This window comes from Protopterus annectens, chromosome 10.part0 (assembly GCF_019279795.1).
Source record: "Protopterus annectens isolate FY-2018-M chromosome 10.part0, PAN1.0, whole genome shotgun sequence".
Classification (NCBI taxonomy): domain Eukaryota; kingdom Metazoa; phylum Chordata; order Ceratodontiformes; family Protopteridae; genus Protopterus; species Protopterus annectens.
The window spans coordinates 1150453577-1150479173 of record NC_056744.1 but is presented as its reverse complement, the minus strand read 5'-3'; the positions used below and the strand labels follow the sequence as shown (position 1 = coordinate 1150479173).

The 25597-nt window shown below is 38.3% G+C and overlaps 1 protein-coding gene across 1 annotated transcript in view; it reads right to left on the bottom strand.

The window, feature by feature from the left end:
• Positions 1-25597, bottom strand: part of LOC122813522 (carboxyl-terminal PDZ ligand of neuronal nitric oxide synthase protein-like) — a 2813298-nt gene that overhangs the window by 389972 nt on the left and 2397729 nt on the right. The window contains exon 8 of the mRNA XM_044085881.1: positions 3953-4111. Within this exon, the coding sequence (XP_043941816.1) occupies positions 3953-4111 (159 nt within the window). The remainder of the gene's footprint in view (positions 1-3952; positions 4112-25597) is intronic.

Below are 25597 nucleotides of genomic sequence, written 5' to 3'. Positions count from 1 at the left end.
ATATATATCATTTCCTGGAGATATGGACAACCAAAATGATCTTGCTTCCTGCCCTAAAAGACTATGAACGTTATTCCATCTACAGTAGAGAAAGTGTTCTCAAGAGTAGTCAGTGGCATAATCACTTATGTTAAGACTGCAGCAAATATAGTTCCTAAACTGATTCAAAAGAACAATAATTGTCTTCCTGAATATAGGTTTTGAAAAGGATAATTATTACTTTCTCTCTCTCTCTCTATGTGTGTATATATATATATATATATATATATATATATATATATATGTGTGTGTGTGTGTGTGTGTGTATGTATATATATATATATATATATATATATATATATATATATATATATATATATATATACACACACACACACACACACACACACACACAAATATAAATATATATATATATATATATATGTATAGGGTCTATGACAACTTAAAGCCTAGTACTAAATATACAATGCTGAAATGTCAAAATGTTTAAATCTTAAAATGAAAATACCTAAGCTGCGACTTATGTAGAGAGCTGGACTTGCACTCCTGCAGGACCCATCTTAGCGCTCTTTTCTGAGATTCACTAATAAGGAGTGACACTGTCTGTTGACTGGCTATCGACATGTATGCTTTTATTCTGTACTTTGAGTTCAACACTGTACAGTATTAACATTTTTACATTTCAGGATTCTGCTTTTGGTATTATGGCTTTCAGTATTCCACTGCTCAGTAAGTTATCACGTACCCTATATTTATGAGAATGTTGCATTTCTTCAAAGTCAAGTTTTGTCAAAAATTTTTTGCTATCACAATTGGTCACGTAGTCAGTTGATCACGGCCAGAAATTGTTTAAGTGCTGAATATTGAATGCAAGGTAAGTGGGATTTGGTAGTAATACATAACTTTTTTTGCTTTTAATGAAAGCTTTGGCATTTGTTTTTTTTTTTTTGTATTTGTGGGTGTGTGCGTGTGTCTTCTTTTGTCTTGTTTAGTGGCACTGTTAGAGGAAGGGTGCTTAGTACCTTAAAATGTAGGACTGAGGTTAGGAGCAGGGATGGGGCAGAGTTAATGTTACATACGAGTAAGGTGTGAATGATTTCCAGGAGAGATTCTAATATCTTTTCAGTGTCCACTATCTCTTTCACTTTGATGTCAACACACTACTTCTGTTCAGACCAATTTGGCAAACCAAAGTGCAATCACTGTATACTTTGTACTCATACAATGAGCTAACAGTTGTTGTTGTCTTTCGGCTTTTCCCGGTTAGGGGTCGCCACAGCGGAACTCCGGTACGCTAATGATTGGTAGTAGATTTTGACGATCGCCGAGGTGCCAGCTCGACGTTCAACCTTAAACAAAGTCACGCCCATTTACGCATGTCTTTCGAGCGCCCACCCAACCGCGGGGAGGACATGCAGACTCCACACAGAAGGCGCATTTAGCTTATCATAGCTACAGCTGTGCAGGCACTCTCGTTGAAAGGTGGAAGCTAACAATTACAATTTACCAATTTCATGCAATTATCTTTATATACCTTAATAACCAGCCTGACACTCAGTTTTGATGTTTAAAAATTACACTCTTTACTGAAAGAAATTAAACTACAGAATTTAAAATTAAATATACAAATAAGAATGCATTTGCACAAAAAATGAAAACTACAAATGCTCTAACACACAGTTATCATAAGAAAAAAAACACTATCAACTAACACTAAACTAACTGAAGCTGAATGTAATCTCTCTACCTTTAACTAGCATTAACATAAAGAAGGTCCACAAACATGAGCCGACTAATGCTATCAAAATGCAGTCCCACAGAACACTTCTAAAAGAAAGCAAAAAGGCCAACAGGCTGACTGAACTGTACATTCATACTCTGAACTTAGAGGGGGGAGTCTTATTTAACTGAAGAACTGCCTGGACTGAGGCAGCACAAGGAAATATGTGACTAGTACAGCCATTTTACACAAATTCTCACTTTCTGCATTATTGCATAAAGAAGCCCTGACCCCACATCCTAAGAAGGGTCAGAAACTTTTGAACTCAGTAACTTCCCCCAAAATAAGCCAAAGAGTTCAAGTCCCAAATAACAGAAGAGGTACTTATCAATCTCTCTCTCTCTCCATTTCTCTCTCATATATATATATATATATATATATATATATATATATATATATATATATATATATATAGCTCTATATATCTAATCTCTCTCGCTCTGGATATATGTGTAGAATGACATATATATATATATATATATATATATATATATAAAATATATATATGAGTGTGTGTATATATATATATATATATATATATATATATATATATATATATATATATATATATATATATACACATACATATATATGCACATATATAAATATATAGATGTGTGTGTGTGTGTGTATACATGATATACATATGTGTATGTATAATATTGTGTATGGTTGGGTTAGCGGTACTACACAATACATCTTGGAGAAAGAGTGTAACACAAACATGCATAGAACTATCATTTAACCCCTACCCTAACCCTAAAATTCACTCACACACACTCACACACACACTCACACACACACCTCTCCCTTACTCATCCCTATCCCACATGCACACAAACACTCCCACACCCCCAAACTCCACATACACACACATACACACACACTCACTCACAATAATATGCATTTGATACTATGCACATTCAACATTAAGGTCACACATAGTAAACATATGACATTTCAAATATTCAACTTTTAAATGTGATCCATATTAGTATATTACGAAAGGCATACAAAAAATCCAGAAACAAAAACAACTCACACACAACCTAAAAATATAAATATAAAATAAAAAAAATGTTTTTTGTGGATGGACCTACACATGGGGGACAAGCTCCCACCCCCAAAATTAAATACACCAACTCCATGATTTACCATCTCAAAAATGGTAGAAGTCTACATAACAGTGAGAATCACTGCCAGCACTAAACTGTGTAGCATCAGCAGTGATTCTCAAAACAACACACCCTAAAAACAACTTATAAAACGCAACAATCACATCAAAATTAAATAAAAACCCACCCAACACAACCCCAAGAAACAAACTATACCCACTTAACTAAATTTCAGAACTCCAGCCAATTGTAAATAACGTTCTTTGATCTTACCAGCACTCAGTCAGAAAAAGGAACCAACCATTTGCTCAAAAGAGCATTCAATTCAACCAAAGTGTGTGTGTGTGTGTGTGTGTGTGTGTGTGTGTGTGTGTGTGTGTGTATACAAGCAAAAATAAGGCCATTCAGCCTGCATGTCATTAATACATTTGGAAAATAACAGTGGTCCAAGTGAAGGAACATGGTGGGACTAGTTTAGGACTAGCTAGTGCACCATTTAGCTAGGTGTTTAATTTTACTGTTTGTTTTGAGCTTTTCTTCCTGGATAGCACAGAAAATTGGTTGTTTGCATTTGAATCTTCTCAGCAAGCAAGACAAATAAAACTCTGCTTTAATGATGAAAGGCAATTCAAAGTGAAATTCTAAAATTCTTCTTCGAAAGGGCTGACCTCTTCTCCTCAGGCCCACGTAATGGCTGCCCCCTGTACCACTGCATAATTGAATTAACTCTGGGATGACTTCCTTTGCAGAAACATTCATCAGTCATAGCAGATCTTAAACAATTTCTAAATTATCCACCAGTGGCCACTCAGGGAACATTCTACCATTAGTCAGGAAGTCAGGAATATAGTTTTTATCCTGTTGATCTTCCAGAAGTATAAAAATATGGCCATCTTCAGTCTTGCATAAAAAGCAGACAAATAAGCTTTAACCTCATAACAAAAGAGATGGTGGTAAGATTCTGTATGGTGAAACACAACTACGATTTCAGGAAATATGCTCGAAGTTCTAAAGCTGGACACCCTTTGAAGCTTAGTTTAATTAGCTGTTCACTGACCTGTGCAACTGCCACTTGGGTCTGTTGCTGTTGCTGCTGGAGCTGCTGCTGTAACAGCTGAATTTGGTGATGTGCGGACAACGGTGTCCCTGCTGGCAGCTGGCTGATGGAAGGAAGTAGCATCCTGGGAGTCGCTGCCAAAATGCTGTCTTCTTGGACCTGAAACACAAACAAGGATGTCTTAAGTCCTATTTAAAATAATCTACATGTACTACTGCAGGACTAATAGCAATTATAACTTAACCAGTTACAGAAATTGTTAGATGCTCTCAAATTCAGTCATTATTAAACCACATCATTTGGAAACACCTCCTCAAAACACGCAAAAAAGAATAACATAGTGTTCTTTGCAAACAGCAGCACAGCAGGTCACTAAAAATAATAATAATAATAAAATGCTTATGGAAAATGTCTTTTAAACATGGATTTAACAAAACGTAAGTGACCTATGTTCTGACTGGAAACAGTAAAGCACAATGGATTATGACAACAAACTGCTAGTGTGGTATATCCTGTAAAACTCATCTGGATTTCTACATTCTGAAATTTCATATCAAAGCTATCCGATCACTGCTGAAAACAGGGTCTTTGTAAAGGGTCAATATTACATGGCTGTCCAAAACAAAATACAGATGAAATGTACATTTTTATATAAGAGCATCATACATTTACTTTGACACAAATTTCAGAAATAGTGCGGAATTTATGAGGAGCCTGTTAAGAGTTTTTAGGTTAGTAAGGGTTAAAATTAGAACAATTTCACAGTTTTTTGTCTCTTAATAACTTATGCCTTCACTGGTTTGTCTTGCTGTGTATTCATCAGATACGCAAGCACCCTGGAGAATGTTCTTCCCATATTTAATTTAAGTGCTGATGTCCACAGTGACTCATTATTATTGTACTTTCCAGCACTTACTAGCAAACTGACATGCCCCCTAAACCATCACCCCAGGGAACTTCAGTAGTGGTATAGTTTACTTGCAACTGAGCTGGTCTATCCAAATTAGTGATGCATTGTGCTGGGTGTACTAATCGATTTCATGTTCTACAAAAACAAATCTCCTTCATGACTTCCCTTCATTTTATTGCTTACTTCCATTACTTCCTTACTTCAGGCACAACATTTTACCTCTTGGACACCACTTTCTTGTTAATAATGAAAAATTCCTTACCACTGGAGGCAATTTCATCTCTACAAATCAGCATACTCCCACATGACTCTCCCTCAAAATCAAAATAGAAAATAAAAAAATGCTCCCCAAAGTACCAGAGAAAAAGCTATACAAAGAGATAAAATATCAACTTGGCTAATGACTTGTCATGTATAGAAACCACAGTGAAATGTTGTAAAAAAATCACACACACACACACATCTACACAACATAGTTTCTGCGACTTGGTGTCTAAATCCTGTCCCTGCTTATTACTCTTCAGGATGCAAGAGGCAGCCAACCATGTTGCTACGATGTATACAGAGAATCCTACTAAAGGAATCCTAGGTAAGCAACCTAGCGACAGGCATGGAATGTGTGCAACACCTTTGCCTGTGTTGATACAGGCTGACATTATCATATAGCTACACAGACTGTGACCAAGCAAGTCACTGGTCACATCTCACTGTAGCTTTGGCTTCATATGTTTCACATTGCTTTGAGGTAATCTTCCTTGAATCTGTCACCATCTCAGTGCCAAAGAATCTAGCTTGAAGATATACTCTTAAATAGCTACAGTATATCTCAATGGCAAGAAATAAGAAGCTCTTGGGGTTGTTTTAAAATTTCCTTACTAATTTTTTTCTAAAAAATCACCCCATTAGGTGCCATAATGTAACATTACACTGTGTGTGTGTGTGTGTGTGTGTGTGTGCGTGTGTGTGTGTGTGTGTGTGTATGTGTGTGTGTGTGTGTGTGTGCGTGCACGCAAAAACTTCACGTGGATATAAATTTTCAAGATTTCATTATTCCATCAATAAAGTTCAACAATGAATAGTTAGAAAAAGCACAGATAATTAGTTCTAATTAAGAAAATAATTCATATGGGATGACAAAGAAAACAATTCAGACTGGATGGCAGACACATGACACAAAGGTTGGTCACAAATACAGTCCATAAAGAAGAGGACAAGTGAGTTCTGAGATGCCACAAGGATCAGTACTAGGAAAGAATGGTCCTCTATTATGTCTTTGTTAGAAACACTATGGTGAGGGCAAGATTAGAAGTTTGTGGTTTCTTAGATGACATGTAGTATGGTTGTGAAAAATGAACTTTACAGAGGCTACAAAAAGAAGAAGAGAAATGAGGAAGATGGAGTTACATTCAAGAGTGCATGACCAAACTGTACTTGAAGCATGAAAAACTCTGAGCAGCGCATATGACTGAAAAAGAGACACTCACCAAAGAGAGAAAAAGATCTGTAATTTGTTGTAACTATAAAGTGCAAATTGTTTTGATAAAGCGATGCATGAATCCATGAGGTAATATATACACACACAAGAAGGGTAACATAAAAAATAAATGGAGTGATTATGCTAGCAATACGGTAGCTCAGGTTGCAGTTTAAAATAAATTCCAAAATTGCTGGAATGCCAGATTCAGACTGTGTGATTATCTGGCCATTTAGAGATCCCATATACACCTGGCTGTATATATTTACCAAACCACACATTCTCTCTTTGCAACCTCTCTGCGTGGTACAAGCTCTCTGCTCATTTGCAGGCCCATTGTTTATCGCAGTAAATGAACATGCATCCTGAACCACACCTTTGCCATAATTATGGCAAGCAACCTACTGGCAAGGGAAAAAGGAGGTTAAAGAGGTGTTCCAGTTAGCCAAGAAAATGATTAAGTAATGTGGGGTGCACGTCTGTTTAGTTATACCATGGGACCACAAAATTACCTGATTCATTTATTCATGTGTTAATCTGGTAAAACCAAAAAGACATGTTGTTGTTGTCTTTCGGCTTTTCCCGGTTAGGGGTCACCACAGTGGAACTCCGGTCCGCTAATGATTGGCAGTAGATTTTTACGTGCTGAGTTGCCAGCTCTGACGCACAACCTTCAACGAAGGTATGTCCATTCACGCATGTCTCCACACAGAAGATGCTTTAGCTGAGAATCGAACAGGACAACGTCTTACTGTGAGGCGACAATGCTACTGCAGCACCACCACCACAGTCTTTTATTGAGTATACACGGGATTAATTGCAGTGAGTTTTAATGAAATGGTTCTAATTCATAAATCCAAACTGACTTCCATTTAAACAAAAGAACAGACAATATTAACAGTGAGATCTCAGAACTGTAGAAATAAAGAATCTCCTAACTCCTCTCCAACCCCCCCCAAGATTATATGACCTCAATTTTAGAGGTACAGGGGTTTGAGGGGTGTAGTTCCCTCATGGGTAAGGGTACCTAGGCCTGTCCCCTTTTCAAAAAAAGTTTTTTGCTTGTAATTTTTGGAAAGTTGAAATTGTGTACTGTTGACTTTTATTCTTCTCTGTTGTGTGGTCCAGTGTAGAATTATAGAATTATTATTCATAGAATTATTATTAATCCCTCTTTCCATTTTGAACTTTGAACACTGGTCTGATTAACAGACTCACACAGGATCACATGGTATTCAAACAGAGAATAATATAGTTAATAGAACTGTACAGAACAAAATCTTTGGAGTTCTGTGTTGGGGGGATTGTAGCAATGCAAGTGTTATGTGTGTATCCTTAGACAGTGGTGATGTGGTTTTGGACATCCACAGGAAATAGGGGGATGAATCTTCTAGACTAATAACAAATGTTTAGTGAAGCACAGTATCAAACTGTCTCACCAAAGATAAAACACAGGTTGTTTAACTTTTTATGGATCCTTATTATTCTAACAGTGAAGCTTAAGACAATAAAGCTGAAACCAAAATCTTGAAACTTACAAAGGACTGAAATTTAAAATGCTAAACAAGACTGAATTTGACATAAAAGCAATGCAAACCATGAATTTTAGATTCCAAATAAAAATAGAAACAAACAACATATGTCACAGTGAAGGCTGCCAGCCTAGCTAGCTAGACTTGCGTAGATAATTCTATGTCATTGTAAATATGAATATAATCCACAAGCTTATCCTCTTAGGTTAATAGGTTCATAGGTTCATACTATGCTATCTGCCCTAGGGCATTTATAAGCCTAGCCAAAATGTGTTTGGCTTTCGCCACCCATTTTAAATTCATTTTGCTATGCCCTTTTTTGAGGTTAGTATACTGTGCCTCTGTCTAACAGTGACACAGAAGTGATACCCGGGTTAAACCTACGATCTCCCATTCACTCATCAAGATTCCTCTTGAAGAGAGTCAATGAGGGACTCTGCCTAACCTGGACTGGGATTTTATTCCAGAGTGAAGGGAGCCTCTGGGTTATGAATCTGTCCCTCCAGCATGTCCTATTTATTTCAGTGCTGAGGTTCAAGTCTCTCGAGCGCGTAGCTCGATGGGATTTGGATTTTCTGAGGTGCAGCATGTCCATTAATTCCGGGTTGGACATGGCTTTATACATCAGGCACAGATCGCCCCTGAACAGGCGGTATGCCACTGAGTAGAACTGGAGTTTCTTTAACCGGGCAGAATATGGCATCTGTTTGAGCCCTTTGATCCTCTTGGTGAGGTACTTTTGGGGTGTTTCCAGTTGCTGCAGGTGTCTGGTAAGGTACATCCCAAAAGGGGCATTGTACTCAATTATGGGCCTGATGAGGGATGAGTAAAGAGGCACGATGACCTCCCCTGATCTAGATGTGAATCCCTTCATGATTAGGTGGGCTATATAAAATGTTTTTCTAACCACTTTGGCCACGTGGTTGTCAAATGAGAGACTGCTATCAACTTGGGTCCCCAGGTCCCTAATTACTTCTTCTGTACTTAGTGGATTACCACCTATGTGGTAATTTGTGGGCACTTTGTTTTTGCCAAAGGGGATGACTATACACTTTTTGGCGTTTAGCTTGAGGCCATGGCTCTGGCACCAGTTGTCTGTTTCTATGAGGCCCTTTTGGAGGATGCTTGTGTCGGCTGGAGAGTCTATTATGGCGCCCAGTTTGCAGTCATCTGCGAACTTGGTCAGCCACAATCCTTCCATGTTGGCCTGTACCTCCGAGAAATATATATCGAACAAGAGAGGTCCCAGGACTGAGCCTTGTGGGACGCCACTTGTAACTAGTTTGAAGTCTGACATGGCTCCAGCAAATCTAACCATATGGGTTCTGTCCTTGAGCCAGTTTGCAACCCATCTAGTGACATAGGGGTTTATATTTAAGCTGTTGAGCTTATCTATAATGCCCGAGTGGGGTATTGTATCGAAGGCTTTTGCGAGGTCCAGGTAGGCTGTGTGGACCACCTTCCCCTCATCAATGGCCTTGGTGACTGTTTCAAAGAAATCAACCAGGTTTAAGAGGCAGGATATGCCCTTAACAAAGCCGAACTGGGTAGGATCCAGTGTCTGTAGGTCCCCAATATCTTTATTTATGAGGTCCATGATGATCCTTTCCATAGCTTTGCAGACCAAGCTAGTCAGGCTTATGGGATGATAGTTTCCAGGATCCGTTGAGGCACCACCTTTGTGGAGAGGGACCACTGTTGCTGTACGCCACTCTTTGGGTACATATCCTGTAGTAAGGCTGAGATTGAACAGCAGTTTTATGTTTGGGTTTAGCTCTTCTTGGAGTTCATGTAGGATGCAGCCCGGGACACCGTCTGGTCCCATTGATGCTGTGTTTTTGCTTTGGAGAGGCGGCTCTTACCTGTGCACCTGCGATGTCGGGGGCAGCACTCTGCTGGGATAGATATTTGCCCTTTTGGTGGGGTGGGGGTTTGCGCTGAACCTGTCAGCTAGGATGTTGGCAATGTCTGTGGGTTCGGTGTATTTTTTGTCATTTTGGACTAATTCTGAGCATATCTGGGAATTCCCACCCAGGTTCCTAACATAACTAAAGAAAGCCTTGTGATTATCCTTAGTGTCCTGTGCAATTTTTCTCTCGAAGCTGGCCTTGGACGATTTTATGAGTGCCCGTAGTTTTTTGCTAATACTGATCAGATTTTGCTCTATCATTTAGTAGCTTCCTCCTTCTATTGTATAGTTTGTTTATGGCTGCGGTCCACCAGACAGGACGTCTACCTTTGGAGGATTGGGTCTTGGTTTTATTTGGGATTGCATGATCCATGCATTCCTGAAGGTGTTCATAGAATGCATTTATAAAGGATTCTGCGGTCTGGGCCATATTTTCCACAGGCCCGGGGGCTTTGAAGGATTCCGTCTCGGTTTTGAGGAATGTGAAATTTGCTTTAGAGAAGTTTTTTACTGTGGTTTTCTGGGCAGGGGGTGGGGTCGGGATGTGAATATCCAGTGAGATTAGTTTATGGTCTGATCTTACCAGTGAGGGATACACCTCTGGTCTGGAGCATAGAGTCCCCATGTTGGTGATGATCAGGTCCAGTATGTTTTCCCCTCTTGTGGGAGTGGTAACAAGTTGTTCCATAGCATTTGAGTTTATAAATTCTAGGAACCTTTGGGCTAGGGTGTTGGAGCTAGAGTAATGCTCCCAGTCTATGTTTGGGTAGTTAAAGTCGCCCAATATAATGGTGTTTGGAGAGACCTTCATATTTTCCAGTGTTCTCAGGAAGGCCGAGTGGGGTTCCCGGGTTTGGGAGGGTGGTCTGTAGCAGGCTATAAACTGGAAGGCAGTTTTACCCACTGTTAGTTGCACATGGATAGTCTCTGATGCTTTGTGCTGTGCCACCAACCTGGAGGTGTGGGTATCTTTGACGAATATTGATACTCCCCCTCCTTTTGTGGTTCGGTCCAAGTTTTGGGGCCGAAAAGCATGGTATGAGGTATAACCTGGTAGTGCTGGGGTGCTCTCGGGAGCCTTGAACCAGGTTTCTGTTACTGCACAAATATCGATGTTCTCCATGCTAAGGAGAGTTTCGAGTGCATGCATCTTGAGGTTTAGACTTCTGGCGTTGAGTAGCATTTCTCTTAGTTTCTTATCCCTTGTGATACCTATGGAGGTGGGTTTGTCTTTTGAGCCTTGCCTAAAAAGGGCACTATGGGGGTAGCAAGAGCCTTTGCCAATATCCGAAAGCCCAGGGGTGACAGGTGCAAGCCGTCCCTAGTGAAGCATCGTGGCTTGTTGAGCATGTCATCCCAGGCTGACAGGCATTGGATCCCTTTTGAATGACACCAATACTTAAGCCAATTGTTGAAATTGATCATCTTGTCTTCATATTGTGGCATCATTCTTGGTGAGGGTAAGATGCTACTCAAGGTCAGGGTCATACCGGCCTGGGCCACATGCTCAGAGAGCTCCTCTATGTCTCTTTTCATGTAGTCCAGGGAGGTACGTCTCAGGTTATTCACACCAGCATGGACAATGACTGAGTCATATTTGTACTTGCCTTGGAGTGACCTGAGTGCTTGTGTTATGTGGCGGATCCTAGCGCCCGACAGGCAGCTTACCGTGACCTTCTCCTTGTTCAGCCTGGTGAGCGGGACGTCAGTGTGCCTGATGATAGAGTCACCTATTACAAGTGTATCAGGTGTGTTGTTTAGCCTTAAGGGCTGTCACTGTTCGGCACACTGGCTTTGTGAGTTATGTGTTGCACGTGTTTTGTTTTGGGGTAGCGGTTGCTTGGATGTCTGCTTTGGAGGTCTCTGCTGCTTAGGCAGATTTTTATTTAGAGCCTCCGAGTATGTTTTTGTGTGTTTATGTGTTTGGTTTGCTGTCATGGTAGGTCTATGTGAGACTGGAATTGTAGTGAGTGTGGTTTCCTTCTCCTCCTTACTGGTTACGCCAGAACTGAGTTGAGAGAGCTTAGCCTCCAGTTTGGCTATATGGATGCATCTCTCACGTGTGTTGGAATTTGTTGGGAGGAGGAGAGGGTTGTCTGTGTACATGAGGCAGTTGTAACATTGCCTCAAGATTCCCAGATTCACCAGCTGGACCGGAGAGGAGATTGACAACTGACCTTTGGACATGCTAGAATAGTATTGGGAATTCCTTTATAATTGAAAAAAAAAGGGCCAATGTAAAGTAAACTGTGTTAAATGTTGAACTTGAAAAATATAACCACAGTGCACTCTGCTGGGAGAAAGCTGATAACAAGTCAATCACTGTATGACTGTTTGATCTCAGAGCTCGGAGACAAGATGTCTAGGCTAAGACATTCCTTCTATTGTTTTGAGACCAGAGTTAATTGCTAGATTTTACATATACATCTTTTATTGCCGTGGCCTCCTGCAGGTGCACATTACAAACAAATGTAAATTCAGTGTTTCTGTTAGCCTGGGAAACCAGAGAAATATCAAGAATGATGCACTGTGAAGCAGTAATGTGTTATTAACTTAAGGATAGAAAGAAAGGACAGCATTTTGCATTTGTCTTCAGGACTGACCACTCAGAAGTACTCTGCCTTTGCTCTATATGTAAGTTTATTTAGAACTGTGATTGTTCTTAGTTAGATAGGAATTTAGTCATATTTAGTCTAGCTGTTTTCTATATTTATGTCAGACTATTCTACAGTATTATTTTAAGCATTTTCCTGTGATCTCTGAACTCTTGACTAGCACTGTGTTGAATTGAGGAGATTTGTCTTGTGTTTTTATTATTAAATATTTTTAAATCTTTCAACTGTGGCTGTTTTGTGTAGAGATAATTTAAGCTCTAGAGTATACTGCATGTATATAGTGATACTGTACTAAGCCACTACAATAGGCTTGCTGCTCAGTCACACTTATTATTTGGATATCAGTACTATTACACAGTGAACTGGTCACCCTTTGGGAAGGGCCTTAGAGTAGCTGATAAGGAGGGGTCTTGATGGCAGTGATTTCTACCTTATAGTCTGGAGAGAAGGAGGCATAGCTGGAGAACCTGTCCCAGCCTTCGTCAGGCGTGTCTGTGTGTTTGTATATAACTCATATCTCAAAGTGTGTGTGTGTGTGTGTGTGTGTGTGTGTGTGTGTGTGTGTGTGTGTGTGTGTGTGTGTGTGTGTGTGTGTGTGTGTGTGTGTGTGTGTGTCAGCTATTCGGGCAGGAGCACGAAGCACTGGTTGGAAAGAGAGAGTACTAGGAGGACTTGGCTTGTGACTCTGGCTAAGGACCCCGCTCTATAGCTGTGCCAGTGGGGAATCTTATTGGGGCATCTGGAAAGAAATGGAGAAACCAGCTCCAGACTGACTGTGATCTCTGTGTGCTCTTAAGGGAAATTGTACTTTACTATGTGTGTATTTGTTATCCTTCCCAATGTGAGCGTTCCTCACTGGTGTTAGTGGTGAGGATTGAGGCTCCTTGATTACTGGGCCAGTGTACAGGTGGCACAGTCTCATATCTCATAACTATATCACCTGAATTCAAATGTGCACTACCCTTTTCTGTAGCACAGAGACAGATAAACATGGATACACAACCAAATTCATTGTTCCTAGGGATGTCCTACCTTGGATTTAGGAAAAAATACTAAATATATGTGTGTGTGTGTATATATATATATATATATATATATATATATACACACACACACACATATAGATATACATATATATCGACATACACGCACACATATATGGGATGTAGGGGGCACAGGGATGCAGGCAGTTTGCCTTCCTGCAAAAATATTAATTTATTTATTTTCTTTAGAATGTAAAGTTCATGTTTTACCTTTGCTTTCATGCACACATTTGACACTGTTTTATGATTTTGAATATCAGTCTTTGTAGCTTTCAGTAATTTGACTTTGGTTTTGTTGCTGTAATCTTCAGTCATTTGACTTCAGTGTTATGGCACTTTTGTGTATGGTAGTGGAGAGATCCCTTTAGAAATCACTGATAATGCCCACGTTTGGGTTCTCTGACCCACTGGTACTGAAGGAAGAGCATCTACTTGGAATACTGGCAACATGGTTTCAGAGAGTAGCCTAGATGCTTAAAGATCAGGCAAGGCTAGGAGGAAGAAAGATGGTTTGAGCAGTACTGTTTTTTAGAGGAGGGCAAGGGACTCATCCTTCTTCATAGTAGAACATGGTGGCATAGTACGGATGCATGGAAATGTGTGTTTCGAAGAACTCAAGGCCATTGTGCTAGTACATGGGTTCTAAAAGGGTAGGGAAATCAATAAAACCACCCTATCAATATAATAAAATGGTTCTAGAACCCTACCCCCTGACAGCTCTCACGCACATCACCTGAATGGCTTGCCTAGTGGGTAATGGGACTCAATCTGTCACCAGCACTCACTAGAGGTGGGGGAGGAGCCACAAGGTGTAATTAGAATATTTTTAAAGAAACATGACTGAGAATAACTGTCCGGCGATGAAGGCTACATCTCTTGCAAAAAACAAGATGGAGGCAGCTCAAAGGACAACAATAAGATGATTTTAAATACATTGATTATATACATCTCGCAGGAGTGGACAGGACAGCAGGAATTATGACATTGTTACCCAAATACCTCAAGGGAGAAACTATCAAAGAAAAGTACATACCTCTGTTTAGAAATGACCATGGACAAGTGATTAGGACATAATGCTGGAAACACTTGGATGGAGTGGAAACACTGAGGAAAATAGAGCAGCACATGCTTGCAAATGTGCCACAGAGAAAAATATTAACATAAGTGTAAAGTTAAAAAACAAAAATGAAGTGAAATAACTGCAAAAGAAATGCACCAATAATAAAAGAAGGGTTAGGGCACACAAGTTCAGGCTGCACAAAATGATTTATTCAATGACTAAAATCAACCATAAGCGCTTTCGTCCTGCCAAATGCAGGACCTTTTCAAAGTGAAGTGTAAAGTTCTTATCCTATCATTTTGAAATAACTAGTAAAACTAGAAGTTAAGTAAGGACTGCATTAGTAATAGGCTGATAAACTAGATTTTTCTGGGGTACTACCCACAACAGCAGATGATTCAAACATTATGCTAAATTATTCAATAACAATTGTACTAAGAAGCTAGCGGCTTTTATTTATTATGAACTTGGAAAGACATTTGGAATTACTCTAGCCAAGATGGTATCATGATTTGAAAAAAAAAAATTATTTTCTAGGACTGAATTTTTCTTTCTTGCTCAAATTAAAAGTTAATGAGAATTGTTACATGGTCAACATTTTAGTAAAATTAAGCAAATCTTGTACAACTTTCTTCTGCACAGTCTCGCTCCCCCTCAAAATATGTACATACACAATGAAATTCATACCCTTGAAAGTAGTTATGAAAACTAGAAAAGTTGTGGTGCTATTGATGCCATCATTATTAGTGGCCAAATGATCAAAACAACCAGAATTAATTATTTAAAGGCAGGTACATTTAGGGAAACTCATTTATTTTTCTGGTCAGGGTGCAGACATACTAGCAAGCAAAGCTATTCAATAATTGATCCAAGACATGATTAACTGAGTCAATTCTGTAATGGACTATGTCTGGGATTCATGAAAATGTTTTGTACTATATCAGATTCTACATACAATGCATTACGGCAAAAATAAAAAAAATGTCTGTTTTGTTTCGAATGTATAGTGTCCCAGAGTCACAAAGCCAGACTTACCGTAACAGTGCTTATTGGACATGGGCATCTCATGAGTAAAGATGTATAGAAGTTAAATGTCTGCTGATAATCCATGTAAATGACACACAAAGAAGCAATGGTATAACACAGGGGTCAGATGCATGCCAAAAAATCTTTGTGTGCACTCTGCAAATCTGACTGCTTGGCTTGGTAAGGTCATAAATGCTGTGGGAGGGGATTGCAGAGCCAGGTAAGGATGGTGGTAAGTTACCAGGGACATTTGTTTTACTATGCAATGTGTGTTGCACTGCCCCGGTAGTCAGGCATTGCACAATATTTATATTTTGTACAGGCATTATGCTATCTTATTAATATTTACATTTACTGAAGGCTCACTTACTTATGGTTATATCTGTCAATAAACTACTGATTCAGCATAAGCACCTTTCATGCTATACTGCTAGAGTTCACATAACTGCAAGGGGGGAAGGTGCAACAGAGGAAATCATAAGATACTTCTGCAGGCTACAGCCATGACTACAGGGAACAGGAGCAGGACAGAAAGAAGTATGTATCAGGTACAGAGGTGAATTAATGTAACTGTGTGTGTGTGTGTGTGTGTGTGTGTGTGTGTGTGTGTGTTTGTGTCTGCTCAGGAATGGGATAAAATATGTTGTAAGTAGAGTATGACTGCACAGAGCAGGAGGACGAATGATGTTGGATGTCTTGACAGGGAGTGGTACACCACTGGAAAATGCCAGGAATTACATGGGCAGGGGAATTTAAAAACATTTCTGTGCTGGTGAATGAATTTGACAACTGTAAAAACATATTTTCATGTCCTTGTTGTGCTACATAAACGCCTGTAAGGTAGAAGATAAAGCAATGTATCTATATTAGCTTGTAAGATAAATGGAATTAGCTTGTAAGGTAAATGGAAATGATATGAAGAAGGTATGTGTGTGAGGGGGAGCATCTGGGCTTACAAAACTGTGTCAATTTGCTTTTTTTTTTTTTTTTTTTTTTTGTTTTCCTTTACATATCCTTGTAAAATTCAGTGAAAGCCTTAAATATGCCACTAGGGTAAAATGTTAATGTATTAATTCAATTTTATATGTAACACAGTTGTAGAAGAATCCACATATGCTGTAACGCATGCTCCATTGCTTAGAATTCTTGTTGAATTCAGGTGACTGTTAGCAATATTAATTAATAAGTAATCTTCTAATTAAATTAAATATCATTACCTTTTATCAGGCCAAAATAAAAGATGCTAAAGCACAAAGCCCTAGTTCTAGGGGTACATTTTCAGCATTCTCAAATGTGTTACCTCATTAATTTTAAAATTCAGCAATTCAGCATAAGCACCTTTCATGTTGCACTACTAGACTTAACCTCATTGCAAAGGGCAGGTGAAAAAGTGGGAGCCTGAGAAATCACTGTATGCTTCTGTCATGCCTGCAGGGTACAGAAGTAGGAGGGAAAGCACATTTTTTTTTTTTTTTTTACCCTAGATCAGAAAATCTCATGTTCCATTTTTTTACCCTAGATCAGAAAATCTCATGTTCCGTTTTGAAAATGAAGACATTTTTTTTGTCACACCAGATCAGAATACCTCCTATTCCATTATGGGAATGGAGTGAAATTTTTATTAGCTGATAAAGACCCTACAAAGATATCCCACTATAGTTTTTACCAACTGCAGATAACATCTGTGTAAAATGTGTTGCAGTTTCCTTTTACAGCCCTGTCTGAATATAGTACTTCCAGTAAACTGCATGGAATTTATTCAGTTGGAAGTGCAGGAGTGAGGCGTGCAATAACATACAGGCTTTAATGTGATATATTGAAAGGCAAAAGAAGGAATTTCAAATGTTGATAAATTTGGATGCCTATAAGGCATTTGACTGAGTAAATCAGCACTATATTTTTTCTGGTTCCTGTACATTATAATAATCAAATCACATCAACAACTTGCTTGCTGAAAGTAAAGTCATACCTTTGATTAAAATTTAGTTATTTCAGGAATTCAAATGAACTAATGGAATGAGAACTGTGCCCTTTTCTCACTGCCTTTTATTTCACAGCACCTAAACTTCATTAGGTTGCTGGAAAATTGTTCAAACATTCATGTTTTTAAAATATGAGAATGTTTATTGTTACAGGGATTTCCCAGACAGATAACATAATTGAAAACAAAATTCAGTCTGCACTGAAACACACTGTTAATGAAAGTACAAAATATATCCCAGGAGACAAACATTTGTGAAATCCATATAGCTGACCATAATAAATATTCAGACATCACAATTTAAAAAAAAATGATGGAATTAATGTTGCTTAAATTAAAGGCAAGCTGCTCTAAAATAAATGATTCCACGAGGGTTTGGTAAAAACACAAGGTTATAAATTGTTTAAGAAATTATAAAATGAGATACTTCAACGACACTGTTTTTATATACAAAAATGTTCTTCTGAATGTACAATGGTGTGCAGTAGGAGTGGTAAGCTTGACAGAGCATAGAAAATGTTGACTCATTCAAAGACTTAAATCAGTTTTTCCTTCCCTCACTGTTCATTAGATGTATAAGCACAAACTATAGCTACCATTTGTAATCAAGTGGTCCAAACTATGATAACACGATTTATGTGCATTAACATGAAATACTAGAATTAACTAATTTGGATGAGGAGAGATTTTCATTCATATTTAACAGTACAACAACTTATGTAATGTTATTGGGCAGTTTTATTCCTATGTATACTATGCATAAACAGAAAAAAAAATGCTAGATACAGTCTTTAGATGTCAAGATCCATGACTAAAATGAATCAGGAAAGGTATTTCAGTGAAGTCTGACCAAAGGCCAGTTCAAAGTATACTTAAGAAACCTTTATATCCAAGACACCTGCAAGACTGCAGAGGATATAATCAACATTACAGAAGTATGACCTGTGAGGATAATCTAAGGCAGGGAAGCTTACAAACAAAGCAGGGTACGTCTTATGTAGAATACAGAAGGTCTGCTAAGTGCTAAGGCACTATGGATTGTAACACAAGTACTGATAAGCTAGAACTGACAGCTGCCTACAATGATTTTAGAGCTACAATTGCTGTGAGATGTCCTCATAACAAGGTGACTGGATAGTCAGGCGGCTACCTCCATTATTTAAGCTATACCTTGTTTTCAGGGATAAACTGACATGCACACAACTGATGCTTAAGGATAAAAAAGCAATTATCCATATATGTTCAGCAGTCAAACATTGCTGAAGCATCTAGAGATAAAGTCCAGAAAGAATGACAAAGTGCAAAAAGACAATGTCTGATATAATGTATGAAATGGCTGAATATTTTGTACAAACTGGTCAAATGATTCAGGGCTGTGGACAATATAGCATGCTTAGGAGCCAGAGTTAAAAAAAGAAAAAAGAGAGAGAGAGAATTCTGTATGCCTTTCTGCAACCATTTGAAATGCTGGGACGTGCTACAGTGAGTCCTGAAACACATAGAAAGAATAGCTGAAAGATAGGACTTGTATATACTAAGTATGAGATACCATTTCTCAGAATATTCTCTTTTCTCTGAGGTATGGCAATCTCAGCACTGGTATGTGTAAGTCTGGGGGAGGTGGGAGTCTTGCCCCCCCCCCCAAATGTGGGGGTGCAGGAGGGGCTTGCCACTCCTGCAAAAAGAAGTTTAAGGAGAAGAGCAATTTTCGAGATTCACTTTTCTCCAGTGTTTTCAGTCTTTTTTTTTTTGACTTCTCGGCACTTACCATTTCAAGTGCTGACATTTCGATAAGGAACCTGAATTTTCTTCACTGCAATGCTTGATGTTAGGTGTTCATCTCTTACATTACAAGAATATCATTTTTTTTGTTGTGGGTATACCACTATATAACTAAATATACTGAGTTCATTAATTTAAGAGATAACACAATCTGTCATGAAGGACATCCTGAAAAAGAATTATTACTCTGATAGGACTGACTGACTCTTATCTCTGCTGACTACAGATATACTCCATTAATTCATTAAATTCTATAGCACCTTTTCTGTATTTGTCCGATTAACACCCATAGCTCCTTATGGTGTCTAGACATTTTTTAAGCCTGGCATCTTTAAGTGACTTACCAGCTAATAATAGGCAGTATTAGAAAGGGCAAGGAGTTATTAACAAAACGATATTAAGAATGTTAAATGTAGGAATCCCACAGTAGACACTAATCAGTTTTTCCACTTATTATTTAGATTTTCATATTTAACTTTGGTGGTGGTGCTGCGGTAGCATTGTCGCCTCACAGTAAGACGTTGTCCTGTTCGATTCTCAGCTAAAGCGTCTTCTGTGTGGAGACATGCGTGAATGGGCGTACCTTCGTTGAAGGTTGTGCGTCAGAGCTGGCAACTAGGCACGTAAAAATATACTGCCAATCATTAGCGGACCGGAGTTCCGCTGTGGCGACCCCTAACCAGGAAAAGCCGAAAGACACAACAAAAAAATTTAGATTTTCATATTTACTAAGAGACCTACAATGCTATGGCAGGAGACAGGAACATTCATTGCCAATGTCCATTTATATCACCATACACTGAAGACACTGTTAGGTATTATGACAATAAGCAGTATTTCCATATGTACTTAATACTTAGAAAAACAAGTGACTTGCAAACTATTCAGATATTCAGGGTAATTTGCATTGCTAATTATACAATCATGAATATGTTTTCATATTTCAGTAAATATCTTATTAAACATGCAACCGGATCGGAATTTCTTGCTGTCATGTCAAAGTTTATGTCTGGTTAACAAAAATGTTCTAATATGTCTAGGTTATATAGTTTACAGGGCATGACGATTTGTTTTCGAATGTTTAGCAAAAAAAGATAACTCTGGGTTTGTGTGCATTATAATATGGTATTTATGGAAGGACTATGCATGTACTGACTATTATTGCTACAAAGGATACCTCTTACTGACAACATTGCTATTTGTACAGTTTCAATAGCTGTTATTCTTCACAAAACACATTTGTTTATCTTATGCTTTTAAGTTGATTTTTCAGAAAATGCTCTGGAATGCAAGGTTGTGTGCAGGCTGGCAGAGTGGTGACTGACATTCCACCACACAGGTGCTAATGGGTTAACTACAGAACTTTTGCCAGCAGAACTATTGGTGAGAAGGTGATTAAGGTCCAACTCCCCTGCCAGATTTGCATTATTATGCCTAGGAAGTATACAAACAGTATTATGATTTGTACAGGATAGACAAATGAAACAGAAATTGTTTATGGTTAAGGTGTTTGCCTTACAAACACAAGGTGCAGGGTTTGAGTCTCACAAGGGATAATTGGCTAGGCTTACAATGGCTCGCAAGGGCAATTAGCTTAGTACTAATTTATATAAATGCCCTAGGGCAGATAGCCTAGTATGAACCTATGAACCTATACCCCGGATATCACTTCTGTGTCACTGTTAGACAGAGGCACAGTATACTAACCTCGAAAAAGGGCATAGCAAAATAAATTTAAAATGGGTGGCGAAAGCCAAACACATTCTGGCTAGGCTTATAAATGCCCTAGGGCAGATAGCCTAGTATGAACCTATGAACCTATTAACAACAAGATGGCAAAGAACCTTTCTGAAAACAGAACAGATGGTCCTGCTTAGGAACTGGGCCACAAAATGCCAGTTCAAGCTACTGATGTTGTTTATCAGAACCAGCCAAGATTCCGTATCGTAAGAAATCATGAAATGTATTGTTACAGGATAAAGTTTACAAACTGTTGAAGGTGACAGATGTGGCTTCACATCAACAGGAGCTAAGAAGAGTGACAACTTATTAGAAGTCACTATTGTATTCTCTGAGTACAACTATCTAATCCAGTCTCATGTCAGTTCTACTACCTTGTTAGAACCTCTTCAAACCAGGCAGCTTGACTTGTCTAATCGGATTGGCTTCAGTTAGAATAATATCAACCGTAAGCATTCCTAATGAGTGTAAATATTACACCAGATAAGGATGTCTTATTAGAAAGCAATTCAATTAGTCAAATGTGAATGGTTCATTACAGGGACCAGTGCATGAAATCAAACTGTTAGTTTTAACTGCTATATGACTCATATAGTTCCAGTTATAGTCTGGTTACCTGTGCAGGTAGAACAGAATGAAATATGGAACTTTATTTACACCATCAGTTTGGCCAGTAGTTGAGATTGGCATTTTCTGGAATTGTCTATCTAAAGCTGTTGTTTGGTTTAGCTTCCCACACCCTATACCACCCCCACACAAAGGCAACAATAATGACATGGACTTTACTTGTAGTTTTATCTGAAGAAGTACCTATTAGATCCTATAATGCCTTTTTATGGTATTCCTACTTGACACTTTCAACTCAATATGGAGTTATGACACTGTATGTAGATTTGACACCTTCAACTCATTATGGAGATATGACATAGTCTGTAGCTAACCCAATGACTTGTTTTAATAGAAAACACTACTAAGCTTGTGAAAAGCAATAGATCAGATCTCTGTGAAGTACAAAACAGTCACATTTATTTTCTTTTTTCAATATATCAGTACCGTTACAGAAACTAAATACTTAGAAAACATACTTCAAATAACTACTCTTTCAAACACTATCTCCAAAAATTAGAATTAATACTTCATTAGACAATTAATACTATTAAAGGGGTATTCACTGGAGAATTCAACTCAAATCTACAGCATTATTTAGGCTATTTGATTTAAACGTATTACACTTTAAACTAAATTCTGTTTCCCATTTCTGTTTCAACAAGTCTTGGTTCTTTATCTGTTTTTTTTAAGTTGAGTATGTACATGATATAAAGCTATTCATTTAAGTAACCGCCTTTATGAGTCATACATACATATAATATTTCACTGTCTAGCATTTCTGTAGTTCCTCTCTCTGAACAGCATACAAGTTCTTATTCTCCCTTTCGTGTTTCTACCACAAACTTACCATGTGTCACACCCAAACAAGATATATCAAACACTTACTTTACAGACTTTGTATATTTTAAAGCAAAAAGCTTAACTATACTCTAATGCACTGCCAAGCTATACTGGTGAGGCTTCAAATATGTTTAAAATTTATGTGGTGCTAACAACCTATTTTTTACCACACATGAAAGCTACACTTACACAGTGAGTTGGACAACAAAATAGGCCACTATTCTGCAACTCTTTCTTGATGGAATTGGGTATATGCTATATGTAGCAAATAAAAAAATTATATACAAAAATATTAAATCTTTAAACAATGTGCCAACATGCAAGATGCTGAAAGAGCAATGTGGGAATGAAACATTTAGAATGTTAATATAGGACACAATGCAATGAAGATAATTTACCACTTTTTATTTTTATGCACATTTCTTTATCTTCATGCTTACTTTAAGCACTGAACCAACTCAGTATTATTTAGAGGCATCGTGTGAAATGTAAATGTGGCAGACAAAAAATGCACAGTCAGTATTCACGTGGAGTACACTACATTGGAGACTTTCCTTTTCACTATAAAATATGCAGTATTTCCATTTTATGTTAATGATGACAACACCAAGTAACTGGCAAACTAAATTATTGCCTGGTTTCAACTGAAAAAAAAGAGATGATGATGGAGAAAACTGCCAATAAACTGTCTTTCGGCTTTTCCCAGTTAGGGGTCGCCACAGTGGAACTCCGGTCCGCTAATGATTGGCAGTGAATTTTTACGGTGTCGAGTTGCCAGCCCGGCACCCAACCTTCAAAGAAGGCACACCCACACATGCTCACATCTATGTACATATCTTTAAATTCACTTGACCGCAGGAAAGACATGCAGACTCTGCACAGAAGGCGCTCCAGCCGAGAATCGAACTGGAGAACCTCTTGTTTTGAGGTGACAACGCTAACCGCTGCACCACCACGGCCATATGGAGAAAACTGCCAATAATATTTGAAATGCAACTTATACTGTTTGACTGATACTGTGTGATGCTCATTCTCTTAACTGTGCAAATAGATACAATTTTCAAATTTCAGTAAATATTTAAAAAAAAACAAAAAAACGAGCACCCAGAAAATAATTGCTTACAGTTATATAAGAGATTATGTCTGTCTGAACAAAAGTACTGCTGATACTGTATACCTGCAATTTGCAGATCTCAAGATATGGAAAAAATATCTGAGAAATTTTACAGAACAATTTGTTTTGCAGTTTAATATAAAGAATAACACAATACTTTGGATGTAAGACTGGCTTTAGGCACAGGCAGCCACCTAGGACATCACATGGCCAAGGACATTAACTTCTTTCTTGCTCTTTCCCCTCATCAAGTTAAAACACCATCCCTGTTTGAAACAGCCATAGCTGCTTTACAAGAAAAGTGCTTCACACTTATTAATGTCTGATCTTTCTGCTCTCCCCTCACCTACAAAGATCTATACATTGAATCATAGAGTTATGTGATTTGTTGTTTACATATTAGTGGGTGGAACTGAACAGCAAGCTTGAAACCTGGAATAATGAAGAGCATTGGCCACAACAGCATTGAGAATATGTAACCACTGGTGTCATGAGAGTCTATTGGGGGGTCTAAAAAGAGCTCCATGGTCAGGGGGCATCCATACAAAATGTTGAGATTTGTAGCAGGTACTTTTTAACCCTGGCAGGCAGCCAGATATCCATGCCCCTCAACTGTCTCTGAGTATGCAGAAGGTTTTTTTTATTCGACTTGTATTTTCAGTCTTTTCCTTGCAAAAAATTGTTTTTTTTCTGGTAAAGTGTTGAGGGTTGCAGTCACGAAATGACAGACATTTGAGCTTCAGATTTCATGCCCTTCAGAAAATGTATGCTAATGCAACACATAAAATTCAATAAATTTTGTATATAAGCACAAACTTTACAAGAAGTCTTTGGTTGACAGTTATTTGAATACATTACTGAGTGGCCCTTATTTTATTATTTTTAGTGTTAGCCACATAGAAGCAATTACTGGGATGTTCATGGAAGAAAATGACAAACTGCTGCTGTCTGCATTATTCTGGCTTTGAAGGACTAGGGTAATTTATGTGAAACAACTTGGAGTAATCTGATGTATAGTTACTATTTCTATGAAAAAGAGTTAAAATACATTACATGGCCAACATTTTCTCACAACCAGAAATCTGAAAGTACAGAGTGGTAATAACTGCTAGATTGAGATAAGGTTCTCTCCAGATGAAAGTGTTTGAACCTCTTGCCATTTCCACATTTTAAAGAGACAGTAGCAAGGCGTTGAAGGGCAAGTGTGCATTTATAGGTAAGGTGGAATGCTTTACTATAATTACTGGGCCTGTGTGAAACAAACCTGAATTACTGTAACTGTTATTATTATTTTTTTACTACAATCAGAGATATGAGTTAACAAAGCCAGTAAACTAGCTGCAACTGAGGTGTAGAGAGGCCATCTGTGGATAGAAGTGACTTACACCTGCTACTGCTTGTAACAAGCAGGGCATAATTTATTTCACTTTCCACCAGAAACACCAATTTTGCACAAGATGTATGACTGTCACTGGTGGTTTGCCAACAGTAGGATGTGAGTAAAATCCACTGCTCACTGGTATCATAGTGCAGTGGGTAGAATCGTTATTTCACACTGTTTTGCTCAGGTTGAGTACTTGGCTTTGGCTTCTTCTATGTGGACTCTGGATGCCCTTTCTGTCTATGTGAGAGCTTTATGTGATGTGGTTTCTTTTCGCACCTCAAAGATGTGCTGTAAGAGAACTGTTGTTCCTCCAACTTGCCTGAAGTTAGGTGTTCATATGTATGTATGCTTGTGTATCTTGTACTAGACCTAACTTGCCATATGTGTCTGTGTTTATGTAAAATAAATAAATAAACATATCAGCATCCACTTTTATCTGAGGACACACAATACTGCCAGGCACATGCCTACCTCCTCTGGTTAGTAGTAATAAAAACATTTAACAACTTTCCTTTCAAAGATGAGACAAAACATGCAGGACAGAACATTCAGATGCTTAGATATTTTACCGACCAGGTGACCAGCTGAACACATGACTGTATAAACAGCTTTTGACATGGACTTTA